At 37.8% G+C, this 22,028-nt stretch overlaps 2 protein-coding genes and 1 long non-coding RNA gene across 24 annotated transcripts; 1 reads left to right on the forward strand and 2 right to left on the reverse strand.

The window, feature by feature from the left end:
• Window positions 1-413: 413 nt before the first annotated feature.
• On the reverse strand, window positions 414-5,011 carry LOC138634977 (T-cell surface antigen CD2). Its single transcript, XM_069722269.1, has 7 exons — window positions 4,927-5,011; window positions 3,339-3,644; window positions 2,487-2,765; window positions 1,827-1,934; window positions 1,639-1,697; window positions 1,450-1,524; window positions 414-935 (listed from the first exon to the last, which is right to left on the reverse strand). The coding sequence occupies exons 1-7, from the start codon at window positions 5,006-5,008 to the stop codon at window positions 876-878; spliced, it is 969 nt and encodes a 322-aa protein (XP_069578370.1). The 5' UTR covers window positions 5,009-5,011; the 3' UTR covers window positions 414-875.
• On the reverse strand, window positions 4,963-20,279 carry LOC138634965 (Fc receptor-like protein 5). Of its 22 annotated transcripts, XM_069722241.1 has the most exons (21): window positions 20,189-20,276; window positions 18,861-18,920; window positions 18,200-18,288; window positions 17,845-17,880; window positions 16,043-16,309; window positions 15,186-15,455; window positions 14,776-15,051; window positions 14,011-14,283; window positions 13,581-13,856; window positions 13,085-13,390; window positions 12,506-12,769; window positions 11,751-11,996; window positions 10,946-11,065; window positions 10,795-10,810; window positions 10,603-10,691; window positions 10,420-10,497; window positions 10,050-10,106; window positions 9,882-9,944; window positions 9,463-9,528; window positions 5,612-5,733; window positions 5,025-5,113 (listed from the first exon to the last, which is right to left on the reverse strand). In XM_069722241.1, exons 3-20 carry the CDS (start codon window positions 18,234-18,236, stop codon window positions 5,657-5,659), a joined length of 2,817 nt encoding a protein of 938 aa, XP_069578342.1. In that variant the 5' UTR covers window positions 18,237-18,288; window positions 18,861-18,920; window positions 20,189-20,276; the 3' UTR covers window positions 5,025-5,113; window positions 5,612-5,656. The 22 variants fall into 22 exon arrangements, 18 of the variants coding, with proteins under 18 accessions (XP_069578340.1, XP_069578342.1, XP_069578343.1 ...); XM_069722239.1 differs by having other exon boundaries at window positions 4,963-5,051; window positions 18,200-18,920; XM_069722242.1 differs by having other exon boundaries at window positions 10,447-10,497; window positions 18,200-18,920; window positions 20,189-20,277.
• On the forward strand, window positions 16,443-20,889 carry LOC138634984 (uncharacterized). The gene is made up of 3 exons (XR_011312041.1): window positions 16,443-16,663; window positions 17,235-17,333; window positions 20,599-20,889. It is a non-coding gene; the product is annotated as an uncharacterized lncRNA (long non-coding RNA).
• The last annotated feature ends 1,139 nt before the right edge of the window (window positions 20,890-22,028 follow it).

Below are 22,028 nucleotides of genomic sequence, written 5' to 3' on the forward strand. Positions count from 1 at the left end.
CAGGACATACTGTAATATGACGTTTTTGCACAACACACAAAATCACCCTGATTATCTCCATTATGGACGACATGCTAGTGTGACTTTTTTTTTCCGCGATTTTGGATGACATAGTATCGAATGACTTTTTTCTGCTATTTCTGACAACATGTTATAAGTATGACTTCATAAAATAGTCACACTATACCATTTTTTGCAATATACATATATATATAAAAGGCACGCTATAGTATGTATTCACTATCCAGTGGATTTTAATAAATCACTTTTGAAAAGTAATTTTTTTTCTATGTAGTGTTTTTGTTCCATCAAAATAACCAAATCACCAAAACTTGTCTGAACTTCTTCCTCCACCACTTGGCCAGTCCTGACAATATTGCAACTGTGTGAAAAAAAAAAAATCATTGTCCAAGTAGCATTACAAAGTTGGGCCTTTATTAGCTGTCCACGCAGCCTGCAAAGCTACTGAACAACCAAGCTGGGCAACATTGAAGCAAATAATAAAATAACGTAGTAATAATACAGTAATAAATGCAAAAAGGAAAAACAAAACATTCAATAATATAATCTCTCTCTTTACAGAATTTACAATGCTATCATAATCATTACATCCTCAAAAAAACAATGGCACTTTTTCCAAATGATAAAGGTGCAAAACTCTCTCTCAAGGCCAAAAGTAGAATTTTCAAAAGCACAATCCTTAACTTTTGTTTAATGGCTTTATAAACTGTTACACTTTTTTTTTTTTTTAGAATTGTTCCCTTGTTTTAGGCTTGTGGATATGTGCATGGTTTCTCTGAGCAAAATAGCATCCTCTACTTTTTTCCTTTAAGAAATTTACATTTCAAGTTATACACCATCTAGGAAACGTCTTGTTAGGGTGGCAAACCCTTCCTCACACGACTCAGCTGGATCTTGTCATACACGGTGTGGGGCTGGTTGTGGGATAAAAAAAAAAATGGGATTCAAAATTCATTCAAATTAAAACGATTTAATTTCAACAGGAGGATGAAATGTCACAAGTATCATTTCACGATCGAAAAAGAGAATCTGGCCTGGACACTGTCTACACAGTACATATATGATGATGAATATTTCAATTGCAAATAGAAAATATAAATCACAAATAATAAAACACACTTCTGCTCCATATCATGAGCTCAGGAGATTTGTTGTAACAGCTTTACTTGTTCTGATACGGAACACCAGTTAATGCCACTATTAACACAGGTCAGGAAACTTGAGATATACTGTAATGTGCAGAATACTGCTGTCGCTGCGTAACTCTCATTGTATTCTGCAACCATAACACCATAAAGATGCAGATTGCTGTATGATCAATATCAGGGAGGGAAATGTATGCACATTTCAGCCACAAGCTTGTTGGAATTCAAATTACAAGGATGAATTCAGTTTGCAAGAACCTCAAACACAACGTTTTTCACTTACCCCCGGTGTAACGGAGCTGACGTTATTGTCAATGGTTTCATACACAGAGCACGGCTTCATGGTGGATGAAGTCTTCTGGAAGTTTAAGTAAGTGTGCATCACAGACGCATTTAGAAACAGAAAAAAGAAATCCTATCAAAACGTAAGCAGACAGATGGTGCAAAGAACAGTGTACATGATCATACTTACATCTTCAACTGCAACATCGGAGATCTCCGCGTACACGGTGAGGTCATTTGAGTCACTGCCTGCAGACACGCAAAATATCAAGTCAAACAATTAGAGCTCAAGCGATGCGTCAGTTATCACTACAATATGACACAATTACAGTTATGATGTTTAAAAAAACAACACACACACATTGAAGAGTTTCTTACCAGGCCGTGTTCGTTTGCAGCAACAAAAACACCCAACTGCACAAACAATGAAAATCATCAAGCAACATCCTCCCGCCACACTCAGGGCAAAGACAAAGTCTTCTGTCCCTGCAAAGGATAGTACTTGTGTTAATGATAGTTTAAGAGGAAATAGAAAGGACAAATATATGAGGTAGGAATACAACACTGATTAGAAGAAACAAACTAAATGTACATTTTACTAACGTTAGTCATATTAAATAATATGGAAATAACATTTTGAGAGGGTCAAAACTGAATTTTAAACAATATTTAAATTTGAAAACTTTAAATGAGTTCATGGAAAAGCTTTAATCATATTACATAAACATTTTGTTAACGTTTTAAAAAATAAACTGAGAGTCATGATAAAAGAAATTGTAAGTTAGGGAAATGCGTTTGGAGCTGTGCATTGTCATCCTTGTTGTAAGTCAGATTGTAACTGCACTCTGACTGGTCATGTGGCATTTGTGGTTATTGTCAAAAGAAATACAGACAGTTAAGTTAAACCATTTATGAGTCACAACAGCCTGCCTAGTTTCATGCGCCTCATCACCAGTTGGAATCAATAAATTTGTCACTAAATACAATAACTAAAAACACAGGGATTCAACACTAATAAAACGACTTCTCTGCACAAACCTTTTTCTTTTGTTTTGTTGCTGCAAGACCTGGTTTTGAACGCTGACTTCTCACTGACATAATTGGAAATGGTGCAGGTGAAATTGGTTTGTCCATCCTGTTCCCTGAAGTCGTATTGCAGCAGCCTGGAGTCAGATCGTGTTCGGTTCCCCACAGTCCAGCTGTAGTTGACAGAGCTGTCGGAGGCTCCACTGCACTCCAGAAAAAGTGTACAGGATTTGTTGAGGGCCTCCCAGGTCATATTGATTGTTGTCAGGACTGGCTGCTTAGTTATGAGCTCTAATGAGTACAGAGAGAAAGAGAGAGTGTGACAGGTCATCTTCATCATCAGCACAGATACAGATATGAATGTTCTGCGGATGTGTTACAGAGCTGGGCCAATAAACGGGAGAATTCACAACAACAAATCTCCTTACATCCAGTTTTCCTGGACAAATATGGTCAACTGTCTAACGTCACAATGTGGTCTAAGCCAAAACTTCAACCAGCACTGAAATAAACTATTTCAAATTGTCAGGTACGGGCACATTTCCCTTTAATTTATAAGATGAAAGTTGACAGCTGTGAGGACACAGAGTTCTCAACATGAAGTATGTTCATGTTAGCTTGTTATATGTGCAATTGTGGATCCCATTATATTCGTTGTAGCATCATTATCTTTGATGTCAGACATAAACAGTATTTAACATTCATAGGTCATATAGTGAGCACAGGAAACACAAGTAAATGAAGATAACCAGACCAGCGCTGCAGTATCTGTTCTGTGTAGTATTGAATTATTTTGTTATAATAATAAGTTATCATTTCAATGACAGTTATTAGGTCAGTTGTTAAACAAAACAAGTGTCTTACCGTGAACTAGCAGAGTGATGATGACACTCTTCCTTTGTTTGTCATTCATGTCCGTGGAGATAAAACTGAATTCACCAGAATCTTGAGGAGTCAGATTTCGCACTGATAAATTCCAGTTTTGGAGGTTTTTCTGGAGTCGACGGTTGAATTGTTCATGTTGATTTACACCACGAAGGATGCCTTTTTCAGGTTTATATCTCCAATCATGTAACTTTACCTCTTTGGAGTCATTTAAGCACGATGACAACTCCACGGTGTCTCCAGCTTTTTTATGGATGACATTATTATGAAAGCAAGCCTCCGCATCTGAAACACAAAAACAAACGACAGAGTATCATCTTTATGAAAGGTCATTGTCCAACTGAAACTATATCCTATACTGTAGGTCTAATGTGCAAAGTCTAGCTGTAAATGTAAAATGATTGCAGTAGGACAGAAAAAGCAGAGAGAAGAATGAGAACAACACACGTGAAATTACATTTATGACATGCACGATATTCAACAACAAAGACTTCAAAAATGGCACAAAATAATAGCATATGGGACGACAAAGAAAAGTACATGCAGTATTAGTTTAAATTTGCGTTGTTTGTTCTCTACAGATAAATGACGACAGTCATTTAGGAAAAAAACTACTTAAATCTGTTGAGGGGGAAAAAAAGCAAACATCTTCCTTTCAGACTGAACACAACATTTGGAAATAAATCATCAGAGCCTCAGTACCAGTTATGTTGTCAGGTATCGGCACACTGAACTTCCAGAATTAGACACAAAAATTCATTGTTGCTGTGGAAAGCAATTGTTCATTTGCACGACTAACACTTTGCTAATTGAGCACAATAAGACTTTGTGAAGATCGAAGCCGCTTCATTTCCAAAGAAAACGTGGTCCAACCGCTGACTGACCTCAGTGGCAAAGGCAACACGAAAGTTATTTCCTATTGTGCTCGTCACTTTCGGTCAGTGTTGCAGCTTTTGGTAAGGAGGGCTCAGGAAATGATTCTGTCTCTGCTGTCATGTCTGCCTGACAAGTTTTTCCAGTGTAGAAGTTCGTTACTTTCTCACTCGATGTTGACACAATATTAAAACACTGATAGCCGGTGTCTGTGAGCTACAATAGAACCTGTACTGAGGTTTTAAACACTTACACACTCTCCTCTACTCTACTTTTGTAATTATTCTGAAAGGGTCCACACCCCCCTTTGTTCCTGTCGAAACAGCAAGTGTCAGAAACACAAAGGATGAGTTGCTTGAAGTTTGTTTCAGATGCAGAAGGAAATCTGCTGAATCAGTGTAACAAAAAAATGCAAAGCATGTATCTGACAATATAGAGTCACAAGATACAATAGTTTTCCCAGTTTTGAAGCTATATATATATTAATAAATGCTCTGCACCATGAACATATATGTTTGTTTGTTTTTTTAATCAACAGGGAACGACTAATGCTTTTTGAACATTCAATGAGTTGGTAGCACATATCCAGAGGATTCTGGAATCCTGAACGCCACGCTCTATTCATGAACACATAAATGAGTGCAAGAGGCCAAAAAAATAAAGTCAACAGATCTGCGAGGAAAGGTGTACGTACCGTGGAGGCAGAGCCCAAGAAGTAGCACAGCAGCACCGTGTGAGAAGAAGCAGCTCAGACAGCGAAGGCGACCGCCAACCATCTCTGTGCGGAGAGGAACGACGTCTGTTTCCTCTTCTTTCAAACTGTGGCTCGAAAAGCAGCACAGAAAAAAAAAATAGACAGGGTGGAGAGTGGGGGAGGTTTTCTGTCAACCAAGAAGCAGAAGAAGTGAACAGGCCTGCAGCGATATACAGTCAGATAAAAGCAGGCACATGAGAAAGAATATAACTGCAAAATACTAAATGACTAATGAAAGTTGAATTAAATGTATGTTTTGCTAAATCGGAGCTAATTATTGTTAGATTGTGTCACATCATCGTTTGTTTACATTGTGACAAAACTATGACGAGATACTTTAAATTTCGGACCCCACGGTATATCGACTCGGCCCATTTCTGAATTCATTTAAAACGACAAACAAATTGTTTCCATTCGCCAGCAGCTGTATCTGAGCACGATGTGAAGAGTCCACATTCAACAACCTTTCAGCAGGAAGAACTTAATCACTTCCTGTCATCAGATACTCCCACATAAGGAGGTGATGAGGCGATTATTGTTGAAATTCACAAAGGCTACATGTCATCAAAAGTGTGCAGACATTCATGACAGCTTGAGTGTTACTGTTAAGGCATACTGTCATTACCGTTGTTTTGATCACTGCAGGGCCAGAGGAAGGAATAACTTTGACTTAAACAATGAACCACAGAGTGCTCTTGAGAGGCTGTGGGAAGGTAGGTGTGGGTCGCAGCAGCATCCTGTTGGGAACTGATGGAAAGATGCAACCAAAAGGGTCTTTCAGTATGGGGGGGGGGGGGGGGGATTGTGAAACAAGTGCCTGGATGAGTTCCTGCCTGCCTCTCTGGTAGGGTGGAGGCCAATAGATGATGTTGCACAAGAGGAATTACCAAGCGCTGACCAGTGCTGCCATGTCTGCTGTGAATAGCTGAATAGCTGTCATCTGGAGTCACACCAAGGTTTCTTGTTACCGCCACATAATTGTCAACAATACTGGGGAACTTGGAGAAGTCTGTGTGTGAGCATCTCTTCCCCCCCGAAGGAAAACAAACAAAGGTCAGCAAATGTTCCCATTTGGGAATTATTTTGGTTTATAGAGATTTGCTGGTGTCGTCAAGAATAAAACCCAGTAGAGCTCACAGTCGAGGACAGTTTCAAGACACTATAGCCTCAATCTAAACACATTGTTGTCCCACATCTAAGCAAGACAAAACGCGAGACAATATTCTGTTGTGGACTGATGGGTGTTTTACACACTTAAGCGCTGATAAACGCAACTTTATATTGTAACGTCTTGTTGTAAGGACTTTAATGTGTTAAGTGCCATGAAATAACCTCTGTTGTGACTTGGCGCTCTATAAATAAAGTTGAATTGAATTGAACTTTCCTTCGCATGCTGCGCAAATGAAAACCTGCATTTGTCCTCATCTGTTTTCTTCGCAGTGTGCATGTTTGCTCTTGTGTGATGAGGCCTATAATCTCATGCATCATAAGAAGTGTGATCATAGGCAAACTGGCTCAGACTAGTGCACTGGTTAACACAGAAGGAAATAAACTAGCCAGCATCAAGATAAAGGCTTTTTTTTTTTTTTTTTTTTTTTTTTTTTCCAATGCGGTCTGCTCATCACAAACAAAAAAAACAGTGTTTAAAAAAAGAGGCTGTGTGGCAATGCCAAGCTGCCGGTTCTGCTTTGACTGACCTGACTAGTTGTACTTGAAAGGCCAACAGGAAGGGAATTCAAAATATCATATACTATGAATATACACTATGCGCATCATTACTACATTAAGTATAATATTTAACGTGTATAAGAGGTTTTAGACACCATATGTGCCTTTGCTAAACTCCACTCTGGTGTATTGTAGAACTGCTAAAACAGAAACCACTGATACGATCAAATAGTTCCGATAAATTTAAGGTGGTTACACCTTTAAAAGTAGAAATGTAATGGATATATTTAAAAACAGTTTATTAAAATGTGTTAACATCAATTCAGACCCGAGTTCTATGTCTGAAAGGGGAACGACGACCATGAGGGGACTGTCCAACAGGAAACTCTGTCACCACTGCAGAGTGGAAGGCTGTGGTTTCACGGGTGTGATGTGTGAATGTGAAGAGAAGAGAGATTTTACTGGTAGTTGACGTCTAAACAACATCAGCGGTGACAGGTGGTCTGTGGACTGCATGCAATGCAACATTGGATTTCTAATGAACTTCAATGTCAACGCTGTTCACAGATAAACCCTGGAACCTGAAACAGAAACAGAAATGCCGCCTCCCACCGAAAGAACAGCGAGCTTAACTCGGTTGTAAAAAGCTACACGACCATCACACACTCATGTTACTTCTCCATAATTTCACACCACTTTTTATGGTTCGCTAGTCAGTGTTTTTCTTTTTTCAAATGCTATGATATCTTAGCCTCATAGTACTGAAGTTTATAGACCAACTGAATTTCAGCCAATTGTAATTTATTTTCTACTTATAAGTTTTAAGTGACATCCTAAAACGGATAAGAAAAATGACCATTAACTGTGGTATTGTTTTTAACCAGGCTACGGGTGTGGCTTTAGAAGTGGAAACGTTTGATTGTTGTGAAGTATCTCATCAACAATAGGATGGATTACCATGCAACTTTGATTCCTTACGCCAGAGTTTGGAGCCCAGGACTTTGCTTAATCCTCCGACTTCCTTTTTGCAACCACATATGGGTTTTACATTTTTAATGATTTGTCGTGACGACTAATGGTTGATTTCCCTGGAATTTGGTACTGATATCCATAGTGCTCGGAGGACAAACTGTCTTAAGGGAGGTATTGGCTTTCCCTTTTTATGCCACCAGCCGTTTAGAAAAACATTTTTGTTTACAGCCAAACCAGGTCATATTCTGTGTTGTATCATGTCATCAATACCGACTATGAAGACCATATAAAATGCAAAAGATAGTCAACAGGGAACAATTGACAGAGGTCTCCTAATTTGACAGGTTTCAGATATTAGGTCATTTTCTTTTTTTGAGAAATGATCAAGTCCATTTCTTTTCTAAGAACTTTCCATACACTGGACACCCCTTTCTCTATTTTAAACCTAATTTTCCAGGTAGATTCTACTTCTTTAAAAACAATCTTCTTCGGGCATTCAGCAGGATCAAGTGAGCCGTTTAACTCGAGCCCTTCAGCAAAATGCTCGGTGAAACTCAGAAGTGTAACAACGGCATTTTTCGAAAGAAGAAGTGGTACAATACCAGGAAACTGTGCCGACCAGTGAGTCATACAAGAAACAGAACCAAGACAGAACTGAGATGTTTAATGACACACCCTGACCCTTCACATCTTCTAGAAAAACTGAGGATTTTTAGAATAAAATAACTGTATGAATGTTGACACTTACAAGTATGGACAATTAATTAAAAGATATGAAATACAGATGCATTATTTACAAACTTACCAAGGAGCGACATGTAACACTGTTTTCACAAATGGAGGGAAGATGCTGAAAATAATCTAGAGCATATTTCTCCATTGATTAAATTGTTACACATATTAAACATGAACATAGAAATGTGCCTCATAAAATACACTTCAAGATGCAAATGTGTTGATATTTACGCACAGCCAACCACTAAGCACAGAGTAACTGAAAGGACAATCACAGGGCCCCCTCATGTGGCTAAAAATGTGAACCTATAAGTATTAAAATATTATATCAATGTTTCCCAAATAATAAGAAAAAAGAATATATAAAAATAAAAGTAAGAAGAATAAAAAATTAAATAAAAAAAATGCAAATAAGACCAAATTTTAAGAAAAAGACAACAACAGTAAAAATATAAAAATAAAAAAGAATACATTTATTTAAAAATAAATCACACCAAATACACGAATAAAAATAATTACAAAATATGAATAAAAATAGAAAAATGGTTACAAGTCTACAGAGGATAAAACAGATTAAAAGGTCTGAAGACAATCAAATAAATGAAAACAATGCTTAATTAATGGTCAAAAGTTTTTTTAAACGACACAAAAATAATGCTTAATATACATAAAACACTTTCAAATAACAGGTTATGCTGTTTGTTAACAGATCATACAAAACTGAAAAAAATGCTGACTTTGAAGCCACACTATCACTCAGGACAAAAGCTCAATTAACTGTTGCCTTTTGGAATAAATGCAGCACATAAACACCCAATGGGAACACGTACATCATAAACAGGAGATTCAAATAATAAAACCTGTTTTTCTGTGTACAATGTAAATGATCTGCTATTAAATTGTATGTCGTTTTGCTTTTGTCATTCTCTCCATTGGTTTTGCCGTCATATTTATTGATCTGAGGGAAGAGTGAAAAATGAAAAGATGGAGCGTTATTCAACAATTAAGGGGGATTCATGACAATTTACTTCAAGTGTCTGTAAAAGTAAATCATTAGTCACGAATCCTATTATGTGCACTAATTTAACACTGCGCAATTACCAAGAGATTTTCCTGGTTTGACTTCAGAATAAACCATCTCGTCAGCTGCTGCATGAGCTGATTTTCCTGTGAATAAAGAAATAATAGCTTTAGAATATTTGACAGTAACGTCTCAAGTTAAACTGGCAATGAAATGATTTATATGGATTTCTTGAAGGAAAAGCAGCACTAACATAGTGCACAAAAGAAAACAAGAGATAACATGTTACAGATTACAAATGATACGTAGCAATGTATTTTATCATTCTCAGCCATGTTGGTAGTTTTACACCGTATCTGTGAAATCAAACACGTATGAAAGTTCATATATACGGTTTGTATGTTGCTGTAATTGGTAAAACCTTGTTGTAGTATTAATAAAGCACACCACAAAACACACAAAAAATACCTTTCGGCAGTATTGTTGTGATGCACCGTACCTGGAGATGATCTTATCTGCACATCAGAATACACACAGCTCTCCTCTGGTTTCTTAGTTTTCCCTGCTCGAAGGATCAGATGAATGACTAAATTTCCTGGACTTTATTTGCAAAACATTCTGAATTTTCCATCTATGTTATGTGTTTTTTACTACATCAAATACTCACCCTTCTTAGTGATGCTTTTAAGCTCCAGCAAAGAATATGTTACATCATTGGATTCATCTGAAATACATTAAAAAAAAAAAAAAAAATTTACTTCAGAGACTGTCAGTCAATCATTTGCAGTTACTTTTGGCATCATATTCTGGTCTTTCTAAAATATTCATGTTCATTACAAAGTAAGTAGGCAAAAACAAGTATGGAAACCCCTGAAAATGAAATTGGTTGTAAAATTAATCATTATCCAAGTCAAAAGTCAAAGTCATTCTTCTCGATTAGATTAGGGTCTGAGTCAGTTAAAATATTTGTAATTTATGTCAATATCTGCCTATATTTTAAGAAGTATTTGTAAGAAATTCCCAAAGGGTTCACTTACTTTTTCTCACCACTGAATATACTGCACCATTTTCAGCATCGTCAGGGCTTTTGATTGATTCATAGAGACTGGCATCAACTACAGAGTACAATCAAGCCAATGTTGAATTAATCATTCATTCGAATCAGATGTGGAAATGTTATGAATACTGTTTACAATACGTCAGAATAAAAGTGGGCTTACCGTGGGGAGGAGGAGCGCATTTGTTGCGTTGAGCTTCATCCTGGTTGGTCATGTGGTCTGTAGCAGAGCTCTGACTTGTGCTCTGAGACCTGGTGGGCCAAAAACATTTAGTAAATAAACTGTAGATTTGATTAGAAACAAGGGATGGAATTCTGCTATGTTGAAAATAAAAGACGGGAGCGTTGCACCAACCTGATAAAACATGAATCTGTGAAAAAGACAATTGTTATTATATGATTTTCGCAAATCGCTCCGTCATCACTAAAGTACATATATAGTACTCAGAACGACTGAATATTTAGAGTGTAATCAATGCAGTATGAGAAGGAAAAGTTTGACTTACCCTTTGACTGTTTGTAGCGACAAAACAGCAGCAGAAGAATAATCAGTGAAATTCCACAAAGCAGCCCAACAATCAACAGAACATGGAAGAGAGATGAAGAGCTTTCAGCTCTGGAAACGGCTGGAATAAATAAAGGGTTTTAAAAAGTGTATGAATATAGCACCACTAACAGAATCTATGCAGGGAATTTTCAAAATACTACTGTTACTACTACTATTAATAATTAACATAGCAGCAAGCTGATTGAGGTCCAGGCAGCCTCGGAGATGATGCTGCAGACATGTTATTGCAACACAAGTTTTGCACTGTGACTTGACCCCTCAAGCAAAAGGGTTAAGAAACATTCTGCTTACCACCGAGCTATTGGAAAGGTATATTACACAGAATGCTTAGTGACAAAGAAAACATGGAACTTAACATTTTCTGATTGCCTAACGAGTGAATTTTAGTTATAGCGACACCTGGTGGTGTATTTGTGTGGAACTTGGGGATTAACCCGTGACCCAGTCATGAAGAACTACTGTGTCCAGTTTCATGAGAATCAGATGATGCATCATCATCATCATCATCATCATGGAGGACATCTACTTTTAGCAAGTTTAATAACAATTATTTTCAAAACAGATTGACGTTTCATAATTTCCTTCACAAGTCAAGATCAGCCAAGTCACACTTTGGGGCCTGAACAGTTGGTCAACTGAGGGTTTTCTTGCCCTTCTGGTTTTTGCTCCACAATCACTGTTTAGCAGAGAATAATATTAGCTCATTAATGATAATCTAAACAAAAACAATATAGATTACTCACATTTTACCGCCATCCAACTCTGTGGTGATTCTTTTCCGGAGTATTGACACTTGTAGAAGCCTTCATCAGTCGTTGACACAGCAGAGATGATCATCTGACCTCTGGGGTCATTTTGGATGATTTTGTCATTTTTATAAAAAATAACATTAGAAAGAACATTTTCTGTCCTCAACTTGCAGTCAAGAATAACAGATGATCCCTCAGTTGCAGGATGGACAGGGCTCACCAGGATAATATCATCATCACCTGTAAAACCATCAGACAATATGAACACTTATTTTGAGGTCAGCTTGTTTTGCCTATTGACATAAAAGCTTCAATACAAATCACAATCAAACCAAACTTTTGTGCAGAATTTGACAAATCACAACCAGCAAATGTCATTGTAGATGTTAATGTTGATGAAAAAGGTTGCACTGTACTAATTAATATGTGAACAGACTTCAGCTTTTAAGGAATGCTTATTGTTTAGAGGAATTTTGAGGCAACAATGCAGCAGCTAAGGAGCCAAGTTAAAACTAGATAACTATACAGCTACTGAAAGAAAAGGGTTTATGGTTTTTGACACGAAAACATCAGTTAATACTATTTTCCCATGTTCAATGCTGATGATGAAGAATAGCTTTTAATTTCTAAGATAGACTTGAACTACTTAAACTGAATCTACAGGACACAGAATCATATTTGCCACCTTGAAATTCCCAAACATGAAATGTAAATGTTGAAATAATTCATGAATAAAATGAAAAACTCACGCTGTCCTGTGATGTTGACTGCGTTGCTGAAGGCTGATCCAGACTCACACCAGTACACGGTAGTACTGAACAATATCTTCTGAACATTACATGTTGATCCTTTCATTGTGCCCCAGAAAGAACAGTATGACAGTAAGCTGGTATCAGTAAACCTCCTCACTCTCCACTCAGTAGAGTTTCCCTCACAGGTCAGTGAAACAGAGTCAGAGGTGAAGTGTTGTGCTCTGTCAGGATTCACTGTGAGAGATGCTGATGGATTAAAATCTGAAAAAAAAAAAACAAAACCAGGATGGTGGGTCAAACCAAATGAAAATTATCATATTTAATACGAATATTTTCTTCCCCCCAAACATAAATAAGTAGTTTTTGTGCCTAACCCTGACCAAACAACGATTGTGTCACATCTAAACCAAACCATGATCCTCTCACACGGCACCTTGTGTGTCTGTATGAGATGTGAATGGCTTTGATAAAAAGTCAGTATTTGATTCCTTGAGAAAGAGAAAGCGTTGTGTTTGCTGAAGGAAGACTAGAAAAACCAACGTGAATGCAACACATCAAACAAACATGCAAACTGACCTCCAGACCAGACAAACTTAGGATTGCTGTAAACAGTGTGATATTCTGGATCTCCTCTTCCAGCTCTGCACAAATATCCTGCTGTGTCTCTCTGTCCATGAACAATGTAGGAATCTTGTGCCGTCCCGTTGATGCTACCAGGCAGCAGCTCTTTGATGTAGGAACCAAACTTGTCTGAAATATCAGGAAGAGCTTTGTACCAGTAGAACCTCCATCCTGCAGACGGATGTTGAACCACACAGCTCAGAGTTACTGAGGCTCCAGGACTCAGCCATGATGGAGACACAGTGAGGACGGACAGGGGTCCTGTTGGAAAGATGAAGACATGTTACTGAGTATTGATGGCAGATTACAAGTAACATTTGTATCCTGTATAGTTGCAGTATTTCATTATCTATAGATGTTTGATCTCAATATATAAATGTAAAGTTGTACGATATATCATACAGTTTTAAATAAATGAGAGTCATGACTGGTAAAATATGATGTGACTTACTTTCCAATATCATCAAACTGAAGGAATCACTCCAGTCTGTTGAAGACTGTTGGGAACTTTTCATCGTGCCTTTACACTTGTAGTTTCCAGAGTGGATTGAAGAAGCAGAATAAATACTGAATTCATTTTGATTTGGAGGTTTGTATGAACTGTTAGATCTCCATTTATACTCCCATTCAACGTCTCCTCCACTGATCTCACATTTAAGAGTTATCTTCTCTCCTCTGTATATCTGAGGCCAGTTGGGTTGCAGACTCACAACTGCTCTGTTTGGGACTGTCCATGTTCGAGGAGCACCAGTAAAGACACAAACATGTTAAATGAACATGAAAAAAAAGACTTCATAACATAATAATATCATTTATAAAAACATTGGACTTTTTCTACATTTATATTCAGAGAAATGTCACCAAGTCAAACTCAAACTCACCATTTTTATTGATTGTGACTGAATCACTGTATTCTGTGTAGTAAACTGGGTCTCCTCTTCCTGTCCTGCACCGGTAAAGTCCTCCTTGAGAGACATCAATTTGTCCATTTGAATGAAAAGCAGCATCTTGTGAGGTCAGAGGTCCAGAGGGTTTGTCATCTCTGTACCAATAGTACTGCCATCCAGATGATGGGTTCACTGAGCAGGTCAGGGTCAGACTGCCTTCGGCTGAAATGGTTCTGCTGGCAGCACTGAGTCGGGCCTTTGGTTGAGCTGTCATGGAGATGAAAAAAAAAAAATGAAATCATTTGTCACCACCACATCCTGCTCACAAAAAGATGTGTAACTCAGGAACTAATGATGGAATTTGTAGCAGTTACTTATGAGGGTTATATTTCTCCTGCTCTGTGGACGAGCAGGGGACTCTGAACTTATTGATCTACCCTCATATACAGACTAGTATTAATTAAGCACTGTTTACTAACAGGAAATAAAATGACCATTGCTCATAATATTAAACCCACAGATATAAACCACCTGATGTCTAAATATAACAATACTTGTTTATTCTGACTAACGTGGTGGAACGACAGACCAACATTGTCATCTCTATGCCAGCTGAAAATGGATCAACTACCAACTATCAGGTGCAACGTGATGAAGACAAACTCTAATCTGTTCACTCACTGTCTGAATAAAGATGCAACATGGAGCAATTTTGCACATTAAAGAATTTAGACAGTACACACAACAAACATGACTTACGTGATACTGACAATGTGATGGCTTCACTCCACTCTGTTGAAGAATACGAGTCATCTCTGAGACGTCTCCTACAGTCGTAGTCTCCGCTGATGGATTCAGAAGCTCTGAATTTCCAGTATTTCTTGTTTTCATGGTGTACAACCGACCAGGCTCTTCTCCACTCATACACCCACTCAGTGGATTCACCTCCTGAGACTTCACATGTAAGAGTGATCATCTCACCACTGAATGTCGGGGACCAGTAGGGTTGTTGTCTTAAAACAGGCTTGTTGAGAACTGTTTCCACCACATATACACAGTTGGGATACAAACAAAAACATGAAATCAACAGAGAAAGTTCCATATTGCAGGTTTCATTCTTAATTCAAATGGTAATCACAAATGTATTCAAACAAAATGACTGAACTCACAGGTTACATGAATGGTGACGTCATCACTTATATCAGTGTAGAAATCTGGGTTTCCTCTTCCTCCTCTGCAACGGTAGATGCCTCCTTGTGATACACTGATAACTTTGTTCTGTCCATCATTTGTTGAGAGTTGAACTTCTTTGGTGTCTGAGGTTCGTCTGAACCACTCGTATTTCCAGCCATCAGATCTCTCCACAGAACAAGTCAGTCTCACAGTGTCTCCCACTGATATGGTTGTTGTGCCTGGTGTCAGTGTTGCCTTTGGTCTTCCTATTATTGGGGAAAAAAAGAATAAAGAAAAGATTATTACAAGTGATGGGTTGAAAAAAATAACAAAATTGTATGTTTTCATATTACAGCTGCAACCTTCCACTTGTTGTAAAATTCTTTCTAAATTCTACATTTTCAAATTTGACAAAAGAAATTGCACTTACACTTTATTAATTAATAGTTATTTTCACTGCAGAGAAAAGATGTTTTAAACCACCGTTGATTTGTGTCCATTTCAACATGGTGTCAAAGCTAAAGTAACTATTGACTAAGTAACTATTAACTAAAAGATTATTGGCCTTTGCAGAGGTCTTCACTCTCAGATTACTCTTCTTGTTACTTCTGCAAAAGATGATATTTTACACCAAAACACACATGTAGTGATTCTGGATTACAATCTTTGAGCTTTCTAGCAACTTCTGAGAGAAAAGTATCAGGAACAGTAAAGTGTTTCAATTAAAGTTTCACTGTATTTAAAAGATGCTTACACAACAAGATTAATTAAATGTACACGGTATTACATATACTTTGAATAGGATCATAAATTCCTGCTGTCATGTCATAGTGATAAAACACTGAGGACTTACCTGATACAGTTAAAGATAGGACATTACTGCACTTTGGATCATGTGAGCTCCTCTTACGACCACAGCACTGATAGTTACCACTGTAGTAAGTTGAACTAATTTGAAGTTTGTACGTTTCATGTGAGTTGTAGTGAATAAATTCTTCGTCATCCTTTTTGATTTTGTATTCCCAGTCAGTGACTTCTCCTTCCTTCATGTCACATATGAACATAACAGACTCGCCGGGAAAATAAGTGGACCAGTCAGGGTCAGAGGTCAACACAGCATCTAGAACCCAACACAAACATATGCAGTATAAAACACTACACAGTTAGCAACGGAAAACACTTTTACACACTCTGTGTAACCCACGTTAGTTTTACCAGCAACTAAAGGGTTAACTCAAACATGCAGTACCGACGTTCACCAGAGGGGCGCTCTCGTGCACGTCCGGAGATCAAAGCCGTCTCCCGGGAGACGACCCTTTATGTCTCCAAGGAAACAGCAGCGTCATGATCTCCACCAGGAAGAATCTCATTTGGTTGATTTCTGCTCGATGCTTTTGAGGATGTTTATTTATTTGATCGTTAACCAGACCGACTCCGAAGGAAGAAGTTTCTTTAAGTCTGAGAAGAATCTCCGGTGAGTGACGGATGCGTTGCTAACAGTTATCCGTTGGTGTCGAGCTACAAAGGAGGACAGTTGTAACAGTTGTTAGTTGGGCTAAAGATACCGATCAGGAGAGAAGAGAACAATAACCAGTCGGAGATAAATATTAATTTGTTGATGAATATTATTTTACGTGGTTGATATCTGTGATTGTGGAGCTACATGTACGTGACGGGGCTATCTAAGCGCTAGCTAAGCGCTGAGGGGTTAATGCGTCCGGAGCTGTTGAACCGAGCGGGAACGATGACGTCATGTTCTTGTTTTAGCGCCAGAAGTAAACGGTCAGATTGAGAACAGCTGTTGAGTGTGTTGCTTAGTAACGGTGGACGTTTAAATAATGTCTGTTAGGTAGAAGTGATAGATGTCACTGAGACATGAGTACATGTGTGTGTGAAATATGTTGCTATGTTAATATTGACCATAGTGAATATTTTATATATATATATGTGTGTGTAATACTATTTTACTGGTCATTTACTGTTACACCAACAATAGAGTTTATAAATTACAGTACTGACATCATATTAAATTCTGCTGTATGCAGATTGTTTTTTCTGGATGGATCTGTGATGGAGACAGCGATCCCCAGAAACCTCCACAGAGCTGGAGCTGAGTGACCCTGTGACCCCTGATCATCTTCACCGTGGGTGAAGCTGCATTTGGTCTTCTTGGATTCTCCTGCCGGAGCACCGACGAGCAAGAGATTGAGATCAGAGTTAGTCTGAGAGCCTCCAGACGTACACTACCGGGTAGTAGACTGAAAGACAAGAGACTGAAACTGACTGACTGTGAGAGAAATACTGGTATTGAGGTTATTATTTGAATTTGTTATTTTTCTTTTATGTTGTTCCCTTGATTTTCTGTGTGTGTTAATAACTATAATAAATTGCAGTTCAGTTCCTTGTTTTAAACTGCAAACATTTGCCGTGTTTCATTCACTCCCAGAGCGACCTAAAGACAGTCCTAAACTTAACACAGGAAATCTACTGTGTTACATAGACGACATATGCAAGGCACAATCAGTGTAGATACATACAATGAAAAAGACAGATGACCAAAAAGAAAGCAGAAAGAGGAAGTACTGAAGCGATTAATAGTTAATGAACAAATAAAAAGAAATAAAAGAAAGAGAAAAGTGGAAACTGTATAATTACCTTCAGCGTGTCCATTGAAGGGGAATGTACAGAGCACTGCAAGACAGGTCAAAACTTCAGATATTATCAAACTAAAGCAAATGACCAAATATTTAATTAACAAGTAACATTTGGAGTTTTACCAATGTTAGTTAACATGTAAACATGAATATGTTAAATTAATCAAATCTTTGAGATGCATTAAAACAGTCCTCTACTCTCATCTGACCAAAGTTATTAATAAAATGGTGAATCTGTTCTCTTTTCTATTCACATATTTAGAAAAAGGAACAAGTGACTGATAGCCTGTTGCTCTCACTGAAACCTTTTCATCAATCCGTACGATTTAAACAGAAAAAGTCGGTGATGTACTCACAGAATAATCCCAGCTCACAGAGCAAAGTGTGCCCCATCCTCACATCCAGTCCAGATACTTCTGAGAAATTCTCTGTCCTTAGAGTGAAGCTGCAGCATTACAGAAACCCAGAAATGTTCAGAAACACAAGTTACATTTCATATATTTTGGGTGACTTTTTTTTTTTTTTCAAACTTCTTCAGCTTGTTTCTGCTTCCTTCCTTTTTCACACACCTAACACAACTGAACAGAGTTTGACCACAGCCTGCTATGACTTCCTCTCACAGCACTGGTGAAACATATTCGACACATTCTCACGCAAACATTTGTGCCTGTTCTCTGATAAAGTAATAGACTGAAAACTACAACTTACAAGTCGTTTTCCAACATTTATAAAACATAAGACAACTGAAGACAAGCAGAGTGAACATAACAATGTCAACAAGTCATCTACTGCCAAGAGAACCTACATTGAACTGTCGTCTTATCAGCTTTTCATTCCCGTGTAAAGCACTTTGAATTTCACTAACCTGTATGAAACATAAGTGCAGGAAATTTAAACAACTGGGGAAATTCTAAAATAATTTTAATGATTTTTTTTTTTAATGCATTTTAAACTCAGGAATAACTCTTCAAAGGACATAAAGTTCATGTGTTTGAGCTTTAGTCAGGCCTTACTTACATTTTTGTTGTCTTTGCTTCCTCCTGGTCTGCTTCTTATGTTTGGTGGGAGCATCAGCACCTTTATAGAGCCCATTAAAGCATTAAGGTCAATACTTTTGAAAATACAAGGACAGATTCAAAGGTTTATGTTTTGGTCCTTTATGTCCCAACTGCTGCTGACAGTGACACTCACTGAGAATAAGACATTTCAGTTTCCAGCCATTATATGATCATCCTGTAGGCTACTGCTGGCTTGTAAAGGGTCAGTGACTTTTGATGCTACTGTAAAGGTAGCAGCATAAATTCATTGAAGGTTTGAAATATGCTGTTCAATAAATACATTGCCACCGAGAATGAGTAAAGTACACTAATAACAGAGGTGTCACACTCACTGACACACTCACTGGTAATCGTGCACTTTCTGATCCAACAGTGAAACTTTCATCTGAAAATATGTTCATTCTGAGTTGAGCTTCACTAAAGTGTTCGATTACCCGAACACAGAATCTTTTTACGTCTCCACCTGATGGTGAAATTGTGGTTTTGAGTTTGGTCATGACTTCACCAACAGGAAGTGATTGAGCTTGAGCAAAGCGGAAATCGTGACATCAACAGAAATGAGGGTGAAGAGAGTATGAATAATAATCCTAAAAATAAGAATTAAAATAACAATAAAAAAGACTATAAATAAAAACAAACATGAGCATAAAAAAATTGTATGAAAAAAATCTGTAAAAGATTTTAAAAAAAAAAAAAAAAAGATTAAAAGGTCTGAAGTCTAACAAATAAATGAAAAAAAATACTGGCAAATGCATAAAAATGAAACTTTTCAACAAACATTTGACACATTCATAATCTTTTAATCGTGTAAAGTAACGTAGATCATGATATGTAATAATAGTAGAAGTATATTTTTTGGTGTCCACACAGGAGCCTCCTCATGTAAACATTGTTAAAGAATCTGACTTTAAATCTGCATTAACAGCAAAAGACCTCATATTTCAAACTTTCACCTGATGCAGCATTATTGAACAGTATACATTCAAAGTTTCCCGCAAAAACTTCTAAATAAATGTAAATAATTACAGGAAGTGATTATGCAATGCATGAATAGTAAATAGGAGACGTGTGCTTTGTGCCAAAAGAGACAGTATTGAGTCTATATGAAATTCAAATGAACTACTGAGCATGTCTGATATTTGAGTACCAGAATTGCAGACAATGATCTCATAAAATGCTTTGCTTTGGTTTTTGTTCTCTTTACAGACTTCGGAAAACAGGGTTATCCCATTTATATGGATGTTATTAAGAGCTATAAGCCAGTTAATAATTTGTAGAATCACTCACCACAGTGTGCACCCAACATGCATCGTTGCCAAGAGCTGTTCACACTTTGGCCTCAGAATAAACTGCTGCATCCGTTGCTGCAGGACTTCCTCTCCTGTGAACACAGAGATGATTCTTGTAACCACTTTTGTGCTTCGATGAAAATAAGAAGCCGCAGGAACATTTGAGTTAAGGTTTCCACAAATACAAAGAATATCAGTATATTATAGCTTTTATTAATCCACTGATGTAAATTGTTAATGCATATAGACAAAATGTCAAATCAACAGAATTACAACCCATGACATGATCTTATTTGTCCATCATAAACTTATTGGAGAATAACAACTGCAGGTGATTGCAGACTTTGCTTACCTTGTTTTTTTCTTGCCTTTGCTTTTATTGTGGCGGGTGACCCGTGGATACATCAGACTCCTCTGAAACAGAAGCCAGATGTCAGGATACATTCATCCAGCAGACAAGATACATTGTACAGATGTTGGATGAATGAACTGAAGAAATGTGGGACGCTCTTGTGTCACTACATTACTAGATATTGAAATCAACATAAAAATACACAGAAATAAATTGATGTCCCCACACTGACTCTTTATGTTATGAGGTGCGGCAGGATCGGACCCAAATGCAGACACAAAAACGAGTTCAGGTACAGAACAGACTTTATTTTCTGGTGGAGGATGAGTCCGAGGCAGGCTGGCAAGCTGGATGGAGTGTGTGGTCTCCCGAGGTCCGACACAGGATAACAGGCAGGATAGAGGTAGTCCACGTCACGACACATGGCTGGCAGCATTGGCAACAGGTTGTGGGTGAGTGGACGTAGCAGATCGTATGAAACGACAACCCAGGACTGCAGGACCAGGGTTGATATCGTGTCGGGAGGTGATTAGTGGGATGAGGAACCGGTGTGTCAACCTGCAGGTGGTAATCAGCTGGATTGTCCTCAGCTGTGCAGGCTGATCAGGGGCGTGGCCATGGGAGGTGTCTGGAGGCAGGCAGAGGAGGACAGAACAAAACTAGAAGCACATGGAAAACAACAACAAACAGGGGAATGACAGAACACATCAGGAGAGGAGATCTGGGAGACCAACATGTTAACAGGGTTAGACAGGGATCTGGACACTTTAGCTGTGGTCTCTTTTGTTTGTTGGTATTTAGTCTTATTTGCGAGTGTATTCTGGATCAGAATCTGTGGAGGCTATGATTTTGTAAAGCCAACCTGAGACACTGTATGTTACAGTATATTGTGCAAAATAAATATACGTTAATTTGCATGCAATTCCCAAATTTGCAGCAGAAACTGTTCAACACAAAATATGATATAAAACAAGTCAGTGACGGACTACTTTTGAAAATTGTTGGGCCTCTTCGTTTTGTATAAGAAGTCATGAGAAGATGGGGGGGGGGACATACTTTCTATTTCATGATCTGTAAGAGTGAAAACCTAAGAGTAACACAATTCAGTGTTTAGGCATATCGCTGAGATGGAAATATACTGGGAACAAATCACACTGAGCATACAAGAGCAGAGACACGTTGTACATAAATAAGACAAATACCCAGAACTCTTCCAAGACTTGGATGTGCAAAGGATTTGATAGTTTGCACCTCTGGTGACATCTAGTGGTATAAAGTAGCTCACCAAGGTAACTTATTACTGGAACACTGGAAGCATCACCTCTTCTAAGATAATCAGGTGAATCCTCCAAAAAGGGAAGTTTTTAAAAGTGATGCAGAACAAAACCTTTCTGAAATACTTTATATATTTCATTCAATTTGGAATGAGAGCAGTTTTTTTTCCAAAGTTTTTGAGTTTAATAAAAGAGTATGTGACAAATTGATG

This window comes from Brachyistius frenatus, unplaced genomic scaffold (assembly GCF_029030835.1).
Source record: "Brachyistius frenatus isolate BFR_SWC_R1_liver_20210118 unplaced genomic scaffold, ASM2903083v1 Contig_284, whole genome shotgun sequence".
Taxonomy (NCBI): Eukaryota; Metazoa; Chordata; class Actinopteri; family Embiotocidae; genus Brachyistius; species Brachyistius frenatus.

What these genes read in the sequence shown, in the direction of transcription:
- LOC138634977 (XM_069722269.1), bottom strand. Translation starts at nt 5,008, where the DNA reads ATGGTTGGCGGTCGCCTTCGCTGTCTGAGCTGCTTCTTCTCACACGGT. An exon ending in CCGATGTTGCAGTTGAAGAT is followed by an intron (nt 1,525 to 1,638) that starts GTAAGTATGATC and finishes TTAAACTTCCAG; the next exon opens with AAGACTTCATCCACCATGAA. An exon ending in TCAGCTCCGTTACACCGGGG is followed by an intron (nt 936 to 1,449) that starts GTAAGTGAAAAA and finishes TCCCACAACCAG; the next exon opens with CCCCACACCGTGTATGACAA.
- LOC138634965 (XM_069722239.1), bottom strand. Translation starts at nt 18,236, where the DNA reads ATGGGGCACACTTTGCTCTGTGAGCTGGGATTATTCT. An exon ending in CTGTGAGCTGGGATTATTCT is followed by an intron (nt 17,881 to 18,199) that starts GTGAGTACATCA and finishes CCTGTCTTGCAG; the next exon opens with TGCTCTGTACATTCCCCTTC. An exon ending in CCTATCTTTAACTGTATCAG is followed by an intron (nt 15,456 to 16,042) that starts GTAAGTCCTCAG and finishes CCCCAATAATAG; the next exon opens with GAAGACCAAAGGCAACACTG.